The 20,109-nt window shown below is 42.1% G+C and overlaps 2 protein-coding genes across 3 annotated transcripts; both read right to left on the reverse strand.

Annotated features, from left to right (window-relative positions):
- LOC115755559 (heavy metal-associated isoprenylated plant protein 4) lies at positions 1-2,649 on the reverse strand. Its single transcript, XM_030695011.2, is given in 6 exon segments — positions 1-493; positions 576-663; positions 1,188-1,202; positions 1,204-1,373; positions 1,615-1,741; positions 1,827-2,649. Coding segments are annotated over 6 exon segments (822 nt in total). The 5' UTR covers positions 1,875-2,649; the 3' UTR covers positions 1-119.
- A 3-nt stretch (positions 2,650-2,652) lies between these two features.
- LOC115755558 (uric acid degradation bifunctional protein TTL) lies at positions 2,653-7,336 on the reverse strand. Of its 2 annotated transcripts, none has more exons than XM_030695010.2 (6): positions 7,072-7,336; positions 6,815-6,909; positions 5,046-5,103; positions 4,816-4,917; positions 4,186-4,342; positions 2,653-3,259 (listed from the first exon to the last, which is right to left on the reverse strand). In XM_030695010.2, exons 1-6 carry the CDS (start codon positions 7,207-7,209, stop codon positions 2,805-2,807), a joined length of 1,005 nt encoding a protein of 334 aa, XP_030550870.2. In that variant the 5' UTR covers positions 7,210-7,336; the 3' UTR covers positions 2,653-2,804. The 2 variants fall into 2 exon arrangements, with proteins under 2 accessions (XP_030550870.2, XP_030550869.2); XM_030695009.2 differs by having other exon boundaries at positions 2,653-3,262.
- Positions 7,337-20,109: the final 12,773 nt, after the last annotated feature.

The raw sequence follows: 20,109 nt of genomic DNA on the forward strand, positions 1-20,109 counted from the left end.
AGTTCTTGCATAGAACTCTTTCTGTTGGCCTTTCCTCATATCTGGTAAACCTATGATTCTCCTCCTATCGTACTAGTTTTGTTTCGCTGGTTTTGACTCATTACTTGTGTTACCAAATATTACATGACAGAGCAAGCATTTGGGTTTTCGTCACTGAAGAGTTGTGGAGCATGGACGTAGTGAATGAAGTATGGATTTCCCTCCTTGGTCTTCACCTCCACAACCTTCTTCTCTTCTTTGAGCTCCACGGTCTCTTTGTCCTTTGTCTCTACAATCTTCACCTTCTCTTTCTCTACCGTCACCTTCTTCTCCTCCTCCTTCCTCTCCACCTTCTTCTCCTCCTCCTTCTCCACCTTCTTCTCGGGTTTTGGGGGTATGATCTCCGCCCGTTTGTGCACCTTCCTCTGTATGTACGACAGAAGCTTCTCTGGCTCGATCGTTCCTTGGACTGTGAGGGTTTGAGCTTTTATGTCGGTCTTGACGCTGTAGATACCTGCGCTACCAGTCAGACATTATGTATCAGGTGATTTGGAATTTCTTCATCGGTGGCAGATGTCGGCGAGTCTGTACTATACCTCGATGTGCTATAAGCTTAGTCCGCAGGTCGCGTTCACATTGGTCGCAGTGCATGTAGACCTTCAAATTGTGTGTTCGCACGGGTAGCTTAACAAGAAACAAACGAAGCAAATTTTGATTAGATCACTCTTACTTTACACAGGAGACAAATGATGTCATGACAGAGGAAAAAGGGTAAGTTAACGGACATTTGAAAATTGTAAAAGCATTCTTTTTTTAGTATTGCAAAATTCATCATACAAATGTAGATTGCGAGGTTGACCTAATACGCGCATTACTATTTTTAACAGGGCTATTTTACTACGTGTTCAAGGCCTTAAGTATGTGATTCTATACAACTCCATGGTGATTGCTACGAAAAAGCATGTCTTGTTCAAGAAAGAAACCTTTTTTAGGATGTTTGTGCACCGTAGGTTAAATCTAATGAAGCAGATGCTAAATAATCTCGAAAATGTCACGTTCGAATCGGGGAAAAAGAGGGAAAGAAAGTGAACGATTGTCATAATAAAGTGAACATATCCAAATGTGTACGAAATTTTTCTAAAATGTAACTAGTTTCTGCCGATTAATTGGTATTATGATAACCAAAAATGCAGTGTCTATGAATTTACTTCTTTTGGGGGCTGCCTTGACGACTTTCTTCTCGATTTCGACTTCCTTGATCTTGATCTTGGGCGATATCAACTCCACCTTTCTCTTGCTGAGTCTCTCTATTCTCTTATGGATTCCCAGTGGATCGATTGTCCCTTTCACCTTCACTTCGTTGCTCTCAACGTTTACTTCCACTTGGTGAACACCTGCTCTAGTGACCAGCATCAGCATCATCATTCATCATTCATCACAATCCAACACAATGGAATACATGCACACATCTAGTAACATCACGTTCACTCCATTCATCGGTTGATGTTCCGGTTAATGTTTGCGACGTCTCTGGCGCTTAGCGCAACGCGATTGGCTGAGTTGTCTATTTGACAAAATGGGCTCGTCATAAGCTATATCTACGCATTTTTTCCATGGAAATTCGCTTCCACATACCTTGTGTCCTGAGAAGAGGCCTCTTGATCTCACCCGCACATTCTGGGCAATGTAGGTTAACTTTGTATACAGCGGTGATCAAGTCGACTTTCTTCTCCACGACCTTCTTCTCCTCTTTCCCCGCCATCTATTTTTGGAAAAATCTCGTGAAAACAGGCCACTGGAAAAGGGGAAAAGGAGACAACAAACGATTGTTTGTTTAGAGCTATTACGCTGAAGAGAAAGGGTTTTTGCAAGTGAGGCTTCCGCCAATTGATCATGAAGGGATTGAGAGATCATGCTGGTGAGGTTTGCTGAGGGTTGTTCAACGGCTGCTTGAAACTTGCTGGAGATGGAACAGAGGATTTTCTTTGGCGTGGAGGACTAGGACTCGTTTTCTTACTATTTTCCCCTACTTTACGTTGCACCTGTGGATGGTGAAGTTCCATTGAAGAAATATGGAAACAGATGTGCAATTTGTCTGCTGGTGATGGAAAATTGATACCGCTCATGAATAATCGTCATGATATGTTTGTAGCAACGTAGTCCCGCAACATTTCAAGCATACACGAACAGAGAGTTTATTGGAGGGAGAACGAAAGCTCATTTGTCTGAAAACTACGACACGAATTATGGAAGAGAGATTCCAATCAAAATGACAACAACAAAAAGGTAAGTACACGTTGTAATCACTGAATGTAAATCTTGGTTGTCAAACGAAAATCACATCATATGTATAGCTTGCGATCAACTTTAGGAGGTTAAACACTCGGATCTCTTAAATCGTAATACTACACAATCAGGAGCTCTAAGTTATCTGATAAGCACATGTATCCTGGTTTTTATACACAAATATTTATACAAATGCAGAAAACTACATTTTGGCTTGCGTGATATCTGATTGTCAACTAAAGAGAACCGAATATAATCATGCGAAATGTTGAGACTATTGGTGCAAACCATTCTTTACATGACATGAGCCCCACAGGGGGCTGAATCCTAAGGTTTAGGTGAGCTCGGGGTACATGCATCTAATGCACCTTATACCCGCTCCCATCATAGAAAGATCAAGATTAAATATATACAAGACTAAACACATTGACTCAATATATGTCATAAATGACACATCACCCATTCTCAGATAACTGAACAAAAAGAGCAACACTGAGTGCCAATATATTTGGCATATTGAACCAGTATAATTGGATGTTTCAGCTGCCTCGGTAGGTGGTGAATGAGAATGGAGAAAATAGAAGAGGAACATGAAAATGATCCTGCTTCTGTGTCTCTCTGATTTCGAAAACGATAGAAACATAAGGGAAGAACCCGCTGGGGCAGTACTTACTCGTGTTGAAACTGATCCTGTATAGTCCTGGAGTGATCTCATTGACGATGTCCATCAGCTGACCGCTTCGGCCATCTTTATCTGTACTTGAGACCCCTTGAAGTATCCAACCACCAACTTCTGCTTCGCCAAACAACGGGCGGGGTTGGTTGCCCCTCCACATCTCTAAGCGGACATCCATGCCTGAGGCTGGGCATCCTTGAGAGACATCCAAGACATGCGTTGTTATCGGTGGACGAGATCGAGCTGTCCTTTGTGGCATTTTGTTGGAAGAAACTTCTGAAATAGCCGTGAGATGTCCTCCAATAATGCTCACGCGATCTTCTAGAGCACGAAAGGAAAATGTTACCATGATCTGAACCAAAGGTAGTTCTTTTTTGTTTGGGTCGAAAACCAAAAGTAATTCAAAGGCGTATACATTAGCAATTAAAGTCGTGTAAATATTCTTTCATTAAAATTTCTAGAAGTTAAATATTTTCACATTTTGGTGGGAAAGTAATAAGTAGTTTTTAGGAGTCAAAAAGCAATCAGATATAAATAGGCAACAAAAAGCTTGGTGTAATAGCAGATAGATAATTTTGTTAAACATGTGATCTTCCTGTGGAACTACATATATAGACCTGTAGGAATTCAGGCGACACTATGTGGTTCATTGTTCTTTTTCACCCGGATTGATGTTTGACACCTTAAATGCTCTTAGCTTCTGAGTAAACATTGCAATGAAAATCATGACAGCCTTGAGAACAGATATGTCAACCACATTGCATGCTACTGCAACATGGTTGAAGTGGCAATCACAGCCTCATAAGGCTTATTAACCATGCCCCTGAAAAAGAACTTCATATATAAAAGGGGTAAATGCCCTCCCACTCAGAAGGAGAAAGGGAACGACAGATCCAATCTATCTCAACGAACTTGACACAGCATCCAAAATCTGAGGGCTACAAGTGATGCAAACGAGAGAGAGAGAGAGAGAGAGGGAGAGAGAGAGAGAGAGAGAGAGAGAGATTGAACAAAGTGCAAAGGCGATTCAAAGTACTAGAACCTTTCCATGCTAGAGGACTCTTTTAGATTGATTTGTATGGGGAAAAACATGCAAAATAACAGCAGAAACAGTTGCATTTTGTTAGAGTCATCTGTCAAATTAGCAGCTAAACACATGCATGGGTAGAAGAATTGCTATGACTTGACAATAGATAATTGAAACCTTCATGCTTGAAAGATGAAACCAAGGGCATTAGAAGTACCTTCAGCTTTCTTTCCTAGTCCTGCAGGACCCTGATCACCAGTTGAAGCCATGTGTTCTCTGGCTGAAAAGAGCTTTGCAAGACGTAATTCAGTTACTTTCATCTGCTCTTCAGCTGCAATCTGAAACTCCTCTATGGGCCTATTAGAGTAGCGTTTCTGGAAAAGAAAATGTTTGCAAGTTGCTCACTTCTCAGTTATGAGGTCAACATGTAACACTGTTAACTGCTATCCACTATGACTGAACGAAGCAAGGAAAATGCATAGTAACTTGAGCTTTCTCTGAGGTACAAGACACATGGCTTCATGGAAATTGTTTCTAGAGGGGTGATGTTCCAAAAAGGTGGAACCGACCGCCTTGAAGATTTGAACGCGGTTCCAAGCCAATTACTTTTTTAACCTACTCCTCTTTTTTTTTTTTTTTTTTTAAAGTGGACGGCGGTTCCGGGTTCCACTTCGACGGACCGCCCTTGAGGGCCGGTTCCGTTCGGCGACCGTGGCCGTCGGGCGGTGGCGGTCTTTGGCACCCCCTACTTTCATGTATCACAAGTATCCCTTGGATTGTCCATTATAAAAGACATGAACTCAAGTGAGCTAGTAACCTAGGGTACAAATTTTGTTTCAAGATTTACCTTCAGCTCTGCAAGTATTTCGGGACTTGTCCTTCCAGAAGCACAAATAATAAAAATAAATCCAAACTTCTGCTTATATCGTACATTCCAGTCAGATAATTCCTGCAAATGACAGGTCCAAGAGCATGAGACTGTTAGAGTATCCAATACGATTGCAATTAACAGTATAGTTTTCTCCATGACATCGAAGTAAATATTGGAACAATAAATTTTCTGCATAAGATGTTAACCTGTAAGCTAGAACCAGTGGCAGTTGCCAAAGCTGTAGATTGCTCTCCTTTACTCCACCTATTGAAATGAATCCCCAAAATTACTCAGGTATAGCACAGCATCAGGTAATACACAAGTAACAGAAGACCAAAAATGCGCCAGAAATGCAGATGAAAGGGTATGTATAAAAAAGAACACAACATTTGAAGTACTATGGACCATTCAGGTAAGTGCATTTAGCCCATGATATGCTTCAATCACTTTTCTGGTATATTTCTTCTTGTTGCTACAGGACAATATCGTATAGGCTAAACAGGCATTTTTGTGTTGTCATAGAACACCTTTACCTCACAAAAGTACGTAACACAGAAAAAGGATCACTGTAGTAAAGTTGAAGAGAGTAGGATTCTTTCATATAAAACAACTTGTCCACCTATTTGTCAATGTATTTACAAGTTTATGAGATGGAACTTAAGTAGAAATCCAAATGCCAGATGAAACAAGTTCACAGCACATATATTTGTAGCGCCTGTCACACTCCATGTAGAGATTTATACATAACCTTTTTGTTCTTCTAGCTACGTTAAAGGACAAACTGGTGTGTAGGATTAACATAAATCCTGCTTAATGAACACTTCAATGAGAGAGTTCACCTGATGAAAGCTTCAGAGAATTTATAAGAATGGGAGATAAACACATCTCCATGAGCAAACACCCTATCATCTACCTGATAATGCATTACTCATCATTCATGGTAGGAAAGCATTTCTTAGATGATGGCATAAACCATGAGTTGTTTCAAAAGTAAATAGGAGCTTTTCTGCCATAATTCACCAATGAGTTGTCCCAGCATTCCATGTAATCATGTATACTAACCAAACTATTCGGCCATAACATATGGTAAATGTGACATGTGCAGTTAAAAAAAAAAAAAAAAACAACGATGGCTGCATAACCAGATATCTAATGACAAACGGAACAGTTGTGTACAAATTTGGGGCTTGGCCCATTTCAAATTAGAGCCACAGTTGGTAAAGTAATTTGTCAAGAACTTATACTCTCATTCATTTGCAGCATACAATCAACATAATGAAGCACATAGTGTCAAGAACCCCATCTTACAGAATGCAGATTACCCTACAACAAGTCAACACTTCACCCAACCAATAAAAAACCCATCAATTTCCCCATTTTTTTTTTTTTTTTTGGTCGGGGCATTCCTTCACGACCTGAATACTCTGAAAATGAGTTGATTGACCCATAAGTAGCAACGAATCATATTTTGTCAAATTGGTCAACCTCATTCCAAAGGTTCAAATAGCATAAAGTTGTCCACGGATACACAAAGGCATCAATCATCCACAAGTGGCCAATTCATATAATTCAATGAAGCAAGCAGCTAATAATGAGGAGCCAATTGAAGGAAGCAAGACATGACTTGCCAGTTGCAGGGCAATACCTTCTCCTGGCAAGCTGCAAAATCTACTTGCTTCACCTATGGTTTCACAAATATTTATATCACAAAATTCAAAACAAGCACTGGCTTTAGCTAGCACAGCGAACTACAATAAATAATCTATGCCCAAAGAGCACAGCATGAAGACTTGAGGAACCCCATAAGGAAAAATCCCTATTATCTCTTCGACTTCTCTTTAAAAAAACCGAAAAATGACGGCCATCAGGGCCAAGCGCAAAGAGTAATTCTTGTTTTTTGACCTTTCCTCATGCCCGCGAAAAAAATAATAATAATAAAACTGATCAAAATAGTAGATACAGAGAGAGACTTAACTGAGCACTGGTGTCACTTTTCCCAGAAGCCACCGATTTGGTCTCTCCGATCTGCGGGTGGGCCGAGAAAGCTTCGAGCCAACCGTTCACGTCAACCTCCAAATCCAGGAAAGAACACGAAATCAGCAATCTCCTCCAAAAACTCCAATTTGAAAAAGGAAAACAACAAGGAGCAAAGCAACGGAACGTGTAATCGACGCGTGACCGAAGAAAGAGAAATGGTGGGTGGAGAGAGAGAGAGAGTGGGAGGGATGTTACTTTGTTGAACCAGATGTCTCTGGCGGCGGGAACGGCAGCTTGGAAAGAGGGGAAGGGGGAAGCTTTCGCCATTTCAGTGGCGAACCTGGTGCTTCCGCAGCAAGCTAAGAAGTCCTTCTCGTCGAAAGCCAGCTCCATGTGGGTGTCTGTGTCGGAGCAGCAGGAGCGAGGATGGGCGATCGGAGAATGGTCGCCGGCGACGAGAATCCGATTCGGAAGGTGAAGAAGACGATGATGGAAAGGCCAGGGCCAAGGATGAAACTGACAAAATATTTTTCGGTGATTCTGTTTTGGTTTTCAATTCCTCCGATGATGATTCACCACCTCTTTGTCCGAATTTAAACATTCCCCTTAAATCATTTCACTAAATCCAAATTTCCCATTTCCGAATGTTCATAATATTCACGGGAGACAACTAGCTTCGTATATAATTACCTCGTACGGAAAAAACAAAAAGAGAAAATTTTATTTAATTCGAAACGAACAAATCTTTATGGAACGTTGTCTAAGCGAAAGAATTTCAAATGAATATCAAAGATTTTCGCGCATTTAACATCACGTTAGAAAATTATATATGATTAAAGAATATAAGCATATATAAAGTTAAAAAAATGAATTTTCTAATTTGAAAATAAGAAAATTAATTTTTTTTATCATGAAATTTTTCTCGAAACAAACAAACGCTCTTAATTGAGTGTAGTCGAACATGTGCTTGTCGAGTAAAACACCCTTTCGTTCCCTTCAAAAGCGTGAAACCCCCTTTTATTAGTACCAACAATTCGAGTGTCCTTTCCTCTCACGGTTTCTATTATGTGCCCTTCTCACTTCCCAATTCAAAACCCAACAACCATCTAATTCGATTCTTTCTCTCTCTCTCTTTTTTTTTTTTTTTTTTTGTCTATCCTACCTTTTGTGCTTATCTTTTCTTCAAGAGATCTATCTAACCGAGTCCCTTTCATAATTTCTAATCTTAGAATTCCATCGTTGATAGGGATGAGCAAAAGAAACTGCTCGGATCGAGAACCGTCCCGACCAGACCGAACTAGCTAGTTTCGGGCTGTTCTCGGAGGCACCGGTCCGGTTTTCGATTCTAAAAAATTGGAACCAGTAATTTTCAATCCAATACCTGATTCCAGGGGATGGAGCCACTCACCCGGATTTTTTTTGTTTTTTCCTTACCAATCTGTAAGAACTAAATAGCCCTAATCATTCACAAACCCTCCATCTAGTTCTACTGCTTTTCCAATCTTTCTTTGGTGCGATCCGTCTGAAATTCTTGATTTGATTTTCATGATAGCGCTAATGCCTAGGTACCCTATCATTCTTTGAAGCTCCGGAGCTTGTACAGTCTCGAATATATTCCACTTGCTGATCTGACCAGAGTCAAATGGGGACCAATGTGTTATGTTCTCCTCGATCTCCCCCGTTGTCCATGAGTATGGTGCTGTCCGATTTCACTATTCTGGAAAGCCTATGTGCTACTGTAATGGGAAGTTTATGCTTGGAAGGGGAAGTTAACTTGAAATTATAGAAGATTAGGAAAGAAGGTGCTCTTATTATTCTTGTTAATCGAAAGAATATAACGAAAAAAGAACATTCCATCGGTTTCATTGGCCACTCGGGAATTGGACCGGATCGGTCTATCCGACTCTAGGACTAGGTGGGCCAATTTTCGATTTTAGGATGGGAACGATACCATTCAAGAACTGATTACCCCTAATCCTTGGTGGATTGTGCGGAAGGCCATATGGTTAGCATGTGAAGATGGCACATGAGCTAGACATGATTAGTGCATGTGCATGGCATGTGATCCTATAGACACCAAAAAATAAAAATACTGAATGGGCGATAGCATTGCTGCATCCCAAATTTCGATAAGCTGGGAATGATATACCGAATAGGCAAGTGAGTGGTTACGTCTCGAAATTCGATAAGTTGAAAGCTATATATTGAAGGACTACAAGGTCACTAGCTTTCAAGATTCCGTAAGTGGAGGACGGGGTTATTGAATTTCAAGGTTCGGAAGATTAAAGATAATTTGAAAGCTTACCGAAAGAGTTACGAAAGGTTAACCACAATGACAGGGGAGTTATAAGCCAAAAGTGAAAGTAGTGGGCACGAGTAGATCGTGAAAAGTTATTTAAGAATATTCAAATTTGAATCTATTGCGGAAGTTATGAATTAGGAATGATCATTTGAATCCTGGATGGACAAACAACAAAGAATGTGGGCAAAAGGAAGTTATTGAGGGCCAAAATTTGAGATTTGAAAACATGGGAATAACTGATCGAGCGATTACAAGGGGCGAGAGAGTACAAGTATGCAAAGGAAATGAGGAAGAGGCAGATCAACAGAGGACCCAAAAAACACACTTATCTTTTGCATAGTTTAACTTTCTTCGCTATTTACGTTTCTTGTAACTTTTAGTTCAAGTAGTCAAATTCATTTCACAATCATCTACTGTTTTCTTAGAAGTATTGCAATGTAAATCTTAAAGACTTAACCTCTTGTTGATCTCACAATCTATATCATATCTATGTCCTTCCAATACATTTCCATAAATTCGCATCATCAAGCATTCCTCGCTAGCATTCTCCTCGGTAATTGAGAAATAGAACCCTCTTAATAAAAATCAAAGAATGAATTTCAATCAAAGATCTTCCCCGTCACAAAAGGAGCGAACATTTTTTTGGTACACCCGGTGTTGACACCTAATTTTGGTGATCCCGTATTTTATTTTGTTTTATCTTATTTTATTTTTCCGTTAGAATATTGTATAATTGGTTAATTATGCATTTTTATGTGTTTCTATATATATATATATACATATATGTGTTTTCTTATTTTACTGCCAAAATATAAAAATAAAAATAAATATAAATCCTAAAAATATTTATAAAAAAAGAAAAAGAAAAAATCTGATATGGTCGGCCTAGCTCAAGCCCGCTTGGGCGAGACCCGGCCCACGTTTTCTTTTCCTCTCACGCGGAGCGAGCCCACATGGTATGGGCCCATCCTCATTTCTCTTTCCGCGGACTCATATCTCATTTAGGCCCAACTTTCCCTTTATTTCATTTTTCCTCATGAGCCCAAGCGAATGGTCCATTTCTCTCTTTATTCTCCTTCCGCCCCTTATTATACGTGACCAGCTCCCTCATTATCACCATCCACTCACCCGCATACACGGACGTCACTCACAATTTCACCACACACTCCACACGGTTGGTCACCAACCCACGTCCACATCGGGCGGAATTCACTCCCATCCACATAAAGAAGCTTGCTCAAGGAGGTAAAAGGAGCATAAAAGAGGGAGAGATGGGTAGGCCGAGCGTTTGGATTCTAAAAAAAAAGGAAAAAGGGGCAAGGAGAGATAGCTTGACTAAAGGGCAAAGGAGAGAGAGCTTGAGGGAGTCAAGGGGAGCACTAATAAAAAGGCTCCAAGAAGTCCCGTGAAGTTCACTTCTCCTCGGCTCGCTAACCGGGTAAGCTCACTTTTTCTTTGTGTTGTTTTTGTCCCATGCAAAGTTGGCACTTTCTTGTCCAGCTATGTCTCTTACCCTCATATGATGAATGGTCCGGTTTGCTTTCCCTTAAGCCTGGATGTGTTACAAAGAACCCACATCCTCACTCGTTAGTGCACCCCTCTTCGCATAGCATGTCCGCGACTAGATCTTGTTGACTTCCTCGTGCTTGTGCACGCTTTCGTCTGTATAGTTGGCCGAGAGGTTGGTTTAGCGGCAGTTCTATTTTTCTCGCGTTGTTGATAACTAGAGCGGTTTCGACTTGCCTTTGGTGGACGATCAGCCATTGCGGGTCTTGTTCTTGAGGTTGAGGTGAAATGCACGTAAAGAATAGGCTGATGGCTACTCGAGAGGACTGGTATTTCAAGCGTAGGTCGCAGAAGCTTGGACGATGTTGGTCCCACGGTTCGTTTAGGCGCGCGAACCACTAGCTTGGTATGGGGTTGGTGTTTGGGAGATCGCCGGTGAAAATTTCCAACCTGCGAAATATTCCCCAGAGGGGTCCAACCGGTTCAAGCACCACATTGCGGAGGTTACTGGTACATTGCTCTGCGGAAATAAGGGTTCATGAAGGCGGAAACGAGATTGACCGAGCTGGCGTGGCATGCGAGTCCGGGCTTAACCGCAGGTGGTGGCGGGCATTCTACATGTTCGTGATGAGTTGTTGAGAGCTAGAGGTCCGACGACGATTGTGACTCGCCTTAGACGACCTTGGCTGTAGTCGAAGGTTCCCGGAGGCGATGCGGGCTCGTGCACCGGTGGAAGGTAGGTACCGAGGTGATGCAAGCTTGGACAGAGGCGACACAAGCGTGAACAGAAGGCGACGCATGCGTTAGCGGTGCGGCACATGACCACGAACCAGCAACGATGCCATCGTGAGAAAAAGGAGGCGCGTGTTACGGATGGTGGCGATCTGACAAGACGGCAACGTGATTGGCGGATCCCGCGTCGATCATCCAGTAGCGGACGAGCAGATTAGAGTGAGCGTAGGAGTCCAAAAGGTGCAGTAGCGAGTCCGAAAAGGTCCGGGCATCATGTTACAGCGGCTACTAGGACGTCGCTTTGCGGAAAAGAAGACTCGTGAAGGTAATGGCGAGGCCGACCGAGTTGGCGACATAAGCGACTGGGAGCTTTGCTAGAGGCAAAGACATGGCGGGCGGATCTCAGCGTCGTAGCCATGGTAATGGATGAACAGGCCAAAGTTTGTGGCGGTGGGGTCCGTTGGAGTGTGACCTAGTAGCTACACAGCAAACGAGTCCCTGTGATGCGGTGGCAACGCTAGCTCAAGCGTCGGCTGAACGTAGGTGTAGAGGCAAAGCAAGCGTGAGCGGGCGACGAAGCATGCACTAGCGGTACAATGCGTGAGCTAGGACTAGCAACGATGCCGGTGTGAGAAGGAGGAGGTCAAGTCGGACCCCTAATGTGAGTTTTTAAGCCTCAAATTGGCGTTGATTGAAGATCGATGTCCATTCTAGTCTGATACTATTGTAATTCGACCTTCGAGTTGAAATTGTTTGTTTAAATATCGCTACCGTAGATTTGGTATGTATGTGCTTATTCCAATATTGTATTTGGCATATTTACCCGATCGAGTGTTTATAACACTGTCTTTTGAAAAAAAATTGCATGTTAATCACTTTCCCTATATCATTAGGTTAAGGATAAATAGGTAATTGCACAAAATGATAGAAAAACATTATGCATGATCATTTAGTACTTGGTTAGATACCCGATAAGCTTAAAATGATATGCAGAATGTGTGGTCACCTTAGGGAATATTGACTGGTTTAGTACTAAAAGGACGCTAATTATCTAGTTAACGTAAACAAATCCTCCGAACCTAGAAGCTTTGATTGCGTAGGAATCGAGATAACACTCCCATGTTTTGATTGATTTCTAGTTAACTCCAATAGGCTAGTGGTGACTCTTAATAGCATTTTAGTTTGCTAACCAATAAAAAGAAATCCAAAGTCACGCGAGGTAGGACTTGGGAAGAGTTCAAGCCATTGACCGATGGCAATACCTCTAAACTCGCCGGACTCTCGGGAGAGGCTGAAGGCGGGTCGCGACACCCGATAGGACCCTTTGTGGTAAGATTTGGAGAAATGGTGAAAACTAGGAACCAACCTAAAGGAGTACAAGCGGATAATGTTAATAACCTTGATGAGGGTGCACGATCAGAGCATTCTACAGCCAACCCGGTAGAGGTACCTGTTCGAAATGCCGATATCCCGTGACAATTAGATGAAGAGCATATTCGTATCCTAAAACCTAAAGCTACGTTGGTAGCCACGATGAAAAGGATGTTTGAAGAGCAACAAAATGAACTCACCAATCACGTGGTGACTATGATGTGATAAAGCCCATGGTGATCAATGTTGTAAATGAGTGAATATCGCGTTCTCGTTTATCTTCACAAGTTTTTCCTTTTCCTAGGGAAAAGTACACTATAAGTGCCATAACTTATGTACGGCGTTCACTTGAGTGCCATAATTTTCAAAATGTTTACTTAAGTACCATAACTTTAAAAAATCGTTTACTTGAGTGTTACTTCGGAGCAAAATCGTTCACTTGAGTGCTACAGTAACTTTTTCGGCGTGCCACGTCAACTTTCCGGCGGGCTATAGTAACTTTTCGTCGTGCCACGTCGCCTTCCCCAGTGCCATGTCCGCTTTTCCAGCTGCCACGTTAATATGGCACTCAAGTAAACGATTTTTGAAAGTTATGACATTTAAGTGAACTTTTTGAAAGTTATGGCACTCAAGTGAACATCGTACAAAAGTTATGGCATTTCTAGTGTACTTTTCCCCCTTTTCATATAAGTTCTCTCGGCACTATGCCATTTCTTCCAACTATTGGACCATTCAATGCTGGATACAATGGCAACGGAGGATATACTCTACCACCCCTAGCTTGTGAGAATTATATCAAGGCTAGAGATTCCAACCCCAATGAACTTGCTGAATGGGGTGAGCGATTCTAACTTCCCTCAAACCGCCCCTTTGGAAGCTAACCCGATTGTTCAAAACATACTACCACCACTGAATGTGCCTAATGCGGATCTTATAAGGCCTCCCTAGAATTACACCATATCCATAGGCCATGGAAAACTCATAGTACAGGCTAGCATCGCTAGTTAATGTTAATTTGGAGAATTCAAGGATGGACAGACACCCATAAATTGACCATAGGAGGCAAGATCCTTGGATTAGCCAATAGAACTTGAGGCCATGGAATCCGGACCGAGTGGAAGAGTTGGTGATCCAACGGTTGGGGGCAGATAGAGGCACCCCAAGACCTATTTGTAGGAAACCTCATCCCGAATGGGTTGACAATATCCCTTACCCAAGGGGATTCAAAACACAAGATTTCATAGTGTTCAAAAGAGAAGAGGGTCAATTGATAGTAGAGCACATAGGCCGCTTTCTAGCACAATGTGGAGAGGCCGGAACCAATAAGTATTTGAGACTAAGGTTATTCCCATTGTCCCTATCAAGGACAATATTCACCAGGTACACCAACTTGCCTACAAATTCCATTCGGACATGGGCGGAAATGGAGAAACAATTCCACTCTCAATTCTACCAATCGATACCGGAAGTAATGGTGGCTGATTTAGCAAGGATGTATCAATATAGCAATGAGACCGCCGACTAGTTTATTGCTCGTTTCAAGAAATCAAGAAATAGATGTTAAGAGAGTTCACCGACTTAGCCTTCGGTGGACTAAAGTTCAATTTGAGAGAAATGTTCGAAGGACAAGCTTTCGACGATCTTTTTTAGCTAATCGCTCGAGTTTCCAAGTACGAGCATTTATTGAAAGAAAGAGACAAGAAATCGATGAAGGATAGTCGCGAGACAGTGGCTTTTGCGTAAAATGCTGAATTCAATGACTTGGCTGAAGAAGAGAACGAAATAACGGTTGTAGCCATGAGTCCGGAGAAGCCTTATGTATGTCCAGTGCTTAAACCAGCAAGGGTAAGAGATATCTCAAAGTTTAAGGCTAAGGAAACACAATTATTCCTTTGATATCTATAAGTTGGATGAGATATTTGACTTGTTGCTGAAAGATGGGTTGATCAAGCGGGCCGAGGGTCGGGTAATCCCATCTAAGGAAGAGTTAGTTGACAAAAGGTATTACAAATGGCATCATTCTATGATCCATGATACAGTGAATTGCATTGTCTTTAAAAAGACAATTCAAGAAGCAATTCGGCAAGGTAAGATTAAATTTACCGAAGATAAATGTAAAGCTCCAATGGAGGTAGACATGGATCCTTTCCTAAAGATGACCGGCATGGTTAATGTTCACGAGCCATCAAGATATGATGATAAGAGAATTTGTACTCGTTGTCATCAAGAACTGAGGAACCAGAAATGGGATGTTCCAAGGTATCAATTTATGAGAGGAATAAGAGGAAGGTATCGATTAGGTTCGTTTGTCCGAAGGGGAAGGTAGACCACGGGAAAGATCACGGAAAAGGTCCGATAGTATCAACAAGACATTCCTCTCTACAGTCAAGGGCAAAGAAAATCCAATCAAGGCAATCGATGTAGGTTTTGAGGGTACTAATACCGACAACCGAGTTTGTAGGGAAGAAATCAAATCAAGTCAGCCAAGACAAGTTCCTATACTACATGAAATTAATAATCAGGATCATAAAGATGATAAGATCTCATGAAGGCTTGAGAAAAAGAAAATTTTGTGGCAACAGATTCGGGGAGGGGATCCAAAGGTAGGTCTGCTTGGAGAGCCTAGTGGCAAATTTGATTAGGTCAAAGCCCGAGTGGTGATCATCTGCCCACATTGGGGCAAGACAAATGATTTACCAGAAAATTTGTGTTAATGTAAAATGTCTCAAGAGTCCAGAGAGCTTATGACAAAGGCAAAGAAGAGAAATAAAAGAAAATGAAAAACAAAGGGCTAAAAAAGCAAAGTGCCTAGTAAAAACAAAACCAAAGTCGATAGAGGAAAAAGCCAAATGTAGAAAAACATTGAGCTTACCTCGAATAGAAAAAAATGCAGAAAATAGAGAAAAACTCTTTTCTTGCCAAGCAAAAAAGATAGCTAATTGGGCTCTTGAGGCATGTTGTGATCCCCAAAGTCAGATCTTTTCCCCAAATGGAGCGAGATTGGTAAATGCACTAGGATGGTCACCAACTCATAAACCCCATTGAAAAAAAAGAAGAAAAAAAATCAGAGTCTTGTAAGCCTTCCCAAATCAACATTACAACCCATCCGAAAACTCTTCTGATTGGGATGTTTCGAGTTGACATGAAGACTTTATAAAGAAGCTACTGCCCAAAGGAATGGAATCAATCATTTCTTGTCTTATCTTCTAGGTTCTTGACTTGTAAACCTAGTGAAGATAATAATTTCAAATGTTTCCCAAGTGTGGCCTCAAAGCGGGAGAAACCCCTTGTGTAATCCCATGACCAAGCCAACATTACGGTCCCTGAAAGACCTTTCGGATTGATCAATAATGTATGCATTGCGAATATGTCCGAAACCTTAGACATGAAAAGAGTGCAAAGTCTCAAGACTATTTATCCCGGAACCCTCCAAGTGAGCGATTGAGAACAAGAAATATTCCCCAGCGCGAGTGTGTGTGAAGCCCTTTCGGATTAAGGTCTTTAGCTTGACATGCTCAATAAACCCTTTTCATGAAGCAAAATTGTTGTTTTCATTAACTGAAGTTTTCACCATATATATATATCGGGAGCGACAATTCTCCCATTAATTAATTTTCGACATGGAGTCTAACGATCGGCGATGTTGTCTATCCGAATGAGAAGATTTTGGTATCGCATCACACCAAGTAGGTTCCCCCGTGAGTAGACTTAGCTCTATTTGCCCATGCATTTAATGTCATCTACCCATCATTCTGAACATGTTTCATAAGTCCTCAATTGTGTAGGGACCTAGTGTGAGCGATTCGGTTATCTACGGCAGGTTTTAAGTTGTAAAGGAACCTATCACAAATGTTTATTAGCATTAGTATTTGTTTGAGCTAACCTTGTTTGGATAAATATGACGCCAAGCGCTTATCAAGAGCCAAGTCGTGTAGGTGTAAGTCACGGTGGCAGAGTTTGTTGACAATATTTCCACTTCATTCGGAGAGTTTCGATCGACATGCAAGCGCTAAGATCGAGAGCTTGTCTCGTGCAATCTAGAGAATGTACTCCGGAGTTCAACCTCGGGTAGCATTCTCTCCCCATTGGTATAATTATTTGTTGGAGCTAACTCTTTTGGACAGATAAGGTGAACTTTAGCGTCCCGAAGCTCGATCCATAAGCGGGTTCCTCATTCTCGTGAGCATAATACAATGCTAAGCCAATTTCCATTCTTTTTCAAAACCACCTTTTCAAGGGTCCAAGACCATGAATTATGACTTTTCAAAATCGCCTTTTCATGGATCAAAGATCATGAATTGCGACTTTTTTAAAATCGCCTTTTCATGGGTCCAAGATCATGAATTGTGACTTTTCAAAATCGCCTTTTCATGAATCAAAGATCATGAATTGTGACTTTTTCAAAATCGCCTTTTCATGGGTCAAAGGCCATGAATCGTGACTTTTCAAAATCGCTTTTCATGGGTCAAAGACTATGAACCGAGACTTTTCAAAATTGCCTTTTCATGGGTCAAAGACCGTGAACCGAGACTTTTCAAAATCGCCTTTTCATGGGTCAAAGACCGTGAATTGAGACTTTTCAAATCGTCTTTTCATGGGTTAAAGATCGTGAGTCGAGACTTTTCAAAATCGCTTTTCATGGGTCAAAGACCGTGAACCGAGACTTTTTCAATAGCCTTTTCATGGGTCAAATATCATGAAATGTGACTTTTCAAAATCGCCTTTTCATGGGTCAAAGACCGTGAACCGAGACTTTTTCGATAGCCTTTTCATGGGTCAAAGATCGTGAAAGGTGACTTTTCAAAACCACATTTTCATGAGTCAAAAACCGTGAATTGAGTCTTTCCAAAATAGCCTTTTCATAGGTTAAAGATTGTGAATTGAGACTTTTTGAAAATCACCTTTTCATGGGTCAAAGACCGTGAACTAAGTCTTTTCAAATCACTTTTTCATGGGTCAGAATACCGTGAACCGTGTCTTTTCCTCTGAAGGCCAAGCCCGTATCGTTTATACGGTCGCCCTAGAGGTTTTGTTTGTTTCATTTATCCTTGCATACGTAGGTGCTGAGAGGTATGGAGCCCCGAAACCGGTTCTCCGAGTGAGCCTCTTCATTTTTGGTCTCGATAGTTGCTTTGGTGGTTTTCCCAAACACTTTCGGGTTAGCTTATCGACAAAATTAGGTATCCTTTCGTCTTGAAATGGAACCTCTTTGAGCTCCCATTCCAAGAGGGGCAACTGTTGACACCTAATTTTAGCGATCCCGTATTTTATTTTCTTTGTAAAAAAAAAAAATAAAATAAAAAATAATGTCAAGCTATTGAATATGCTTATTTTCTTGTTTTACAATAAAAATTAATTAATTAATCAAAATTTATTTTTTTATTAGTATTATTTTTATTATTTTATTTCATTTAAAAGAAAAAAAAAAAAAAAAAAAGAAACAAAAAAGAAAATGGATCGTGCCGACTAGGCTCGAAGCCTCACGGGCGCAGCGTGGCCCGTGAATTCAATCCACGGGCTAGCCCGCTCGCTGCCCTATTTGGGCCCTTTTTCTCCCATAGGCTGGATTGCTCTCTTTTATTTCTCGGCCCAGCTGCCGGTCTATTTTTCTTCCTCACATGGGCCCGACGAGCAGCCCATCTTCCTCCTTTTTTTCCCTCAGCCCATTTTTCTTCTCCTTGTCCACTGGCCCATATTTTTCTCTAGCTCACATTCACCCCACCTCTCTCTCTCTCTTCTCACAAAACTTTACTTTCAATTCCACCACACACTTTCACCAACCCACGTCTACGTCAAGCGGGATTCACTCCCATCTACATGAAGAAGCTTGCTGAAGGAGGCAAAAGGAGGATATAAGTGAAGCGAGAGGGGCGGGCTGCTGGTGGGGACTCTAGGAGGAAGGGAGGGGGTTCCAAAGGAAGAAAGAAAAAGAGAGGGCGGTTTAGAGAGTGAAGTTCAGAAGAGAGAAAAGGCGTGTAGGAGAGTTGGGCGGAGTGGGGATTTCTAAAATAGAAAAAAAAAAAGGCAAAGGAGAGAGAGAGCTTAAGGGTGTTCAAGGGGAACATAGAGAGAAGGATCCAAGAAGTCTTGTGAAACACTCTTCTTCTTAGCTCGCCAACCAGGTAAGTTCACTTTTTCTTTGTGTTGTTCTGCTCCGGACAATATTGGCATTTTCTTGTCCATATATGCGCCATTGCCCTCGTACGATGAAAGGGTTGTGTTTTTTTAAACCCGAATGTGTTTCCTACCCATAAAAAGCCCACAGCTCCACTTGTTTAGTGCAACTTGTTTAGTGGATAGCATGCGTGTGTGCTATGCCCATTTTTGTTTTTGTTGTGTTAACCGAGGGTTCGGTCTAGCAGCAGTTGCGTTTCCCTCGCATTAGTGACAATCGGTCTAGCTCTCGGTCGCCATTGTTAGACGGTCGGTTGTCGTATGTTGGCTTCGCTAGTTGTAGAGAGGTTCCTAGGTCGTCATTACTCCTTTACCGCCTAGCAAAATCACCACGAACCTCATTCTTGAAGGCTAAGGCGAAAGTCGGACACACTTGTAAGACAGAGGCCGAAGGCCTTTCGGGAAGACTGGACTCCTGGTTCATGCTAAATAAAGGCTTGGATGATGTTGCCCATCAATAGTGAGGATCGATTGTGAATGAGGCAGCTCCGGTGGCGTCTCCGTGAAACACAACAAAGGTGACGTTTCGGTGAGTAGGTCGCATAGAGGACGTGAGGTTGAAGACAATGCCCGCCACCACCTGGTGTTAAGGCCCGAACACGGCTATTGGCTTCGATGATGGCTCGGCTGAAGGAATCGACTCAAGCTCGGGTGAAGGTGACACCCGAGGTAGGCCGAACCGGAGGAGATGGCATGGCCGACATATCCTACCGCCGATGGTTCGGGACTAGAAGAACCGACCCGGCATTTCGGACGAGTAGATGCAAGTCCCGGCAAAAGTACGGAGAACGAGTCCCAATGCGAGGGTGAACGGAGGCGATGTGAGCTCGGGCGGAAGCGGCGCAAATGTCAACACACAATGACACCAACTCAAGTAGAACAGGTTGGCGTCAAGAGGTACGGTGAGTGAAACTCGACGGCGGTAGCGGCGAGATGAGCGAATCCCGGTGGTGCACTAGCAAGTTGAACAAGGACAGTTAGCGTTGGAAGGGCAAGACGTCGTCAAGTGTTATAGAGAGGAGCACATGTTGCAAGAGGTGCAAGGAGGAAGTTGATTGAACAAGAGCCTGAGCAGGCCTTCCCACGTTTGTTTCTTAGGCCGTTTGGGCCGCTTGAGCGGGCCGAGATTGAGGAAAGAGAGGCTATTGGGTCCGTGCTAGTTTGTTCTAGAAATGAGTGGCGTGGACTTTAGAAGTCGGGCTGGCTAA

Source organism: Rhodamnia argentea, chromosome 9 (genome assembly GCF_020921035.1).
Source record: "Rhodamnia argentea isolate NSW1041297 chromosome 9, ASM2092103v1, whole genome shotgun sequence".
Taxonomy (NCBI): Eukaryota; Viridiplantae; Streptophyta; class Magnoliopsida; order Myrtales; family Myrtaceae; genus Rhodamnia; species Rhodamnia argentea.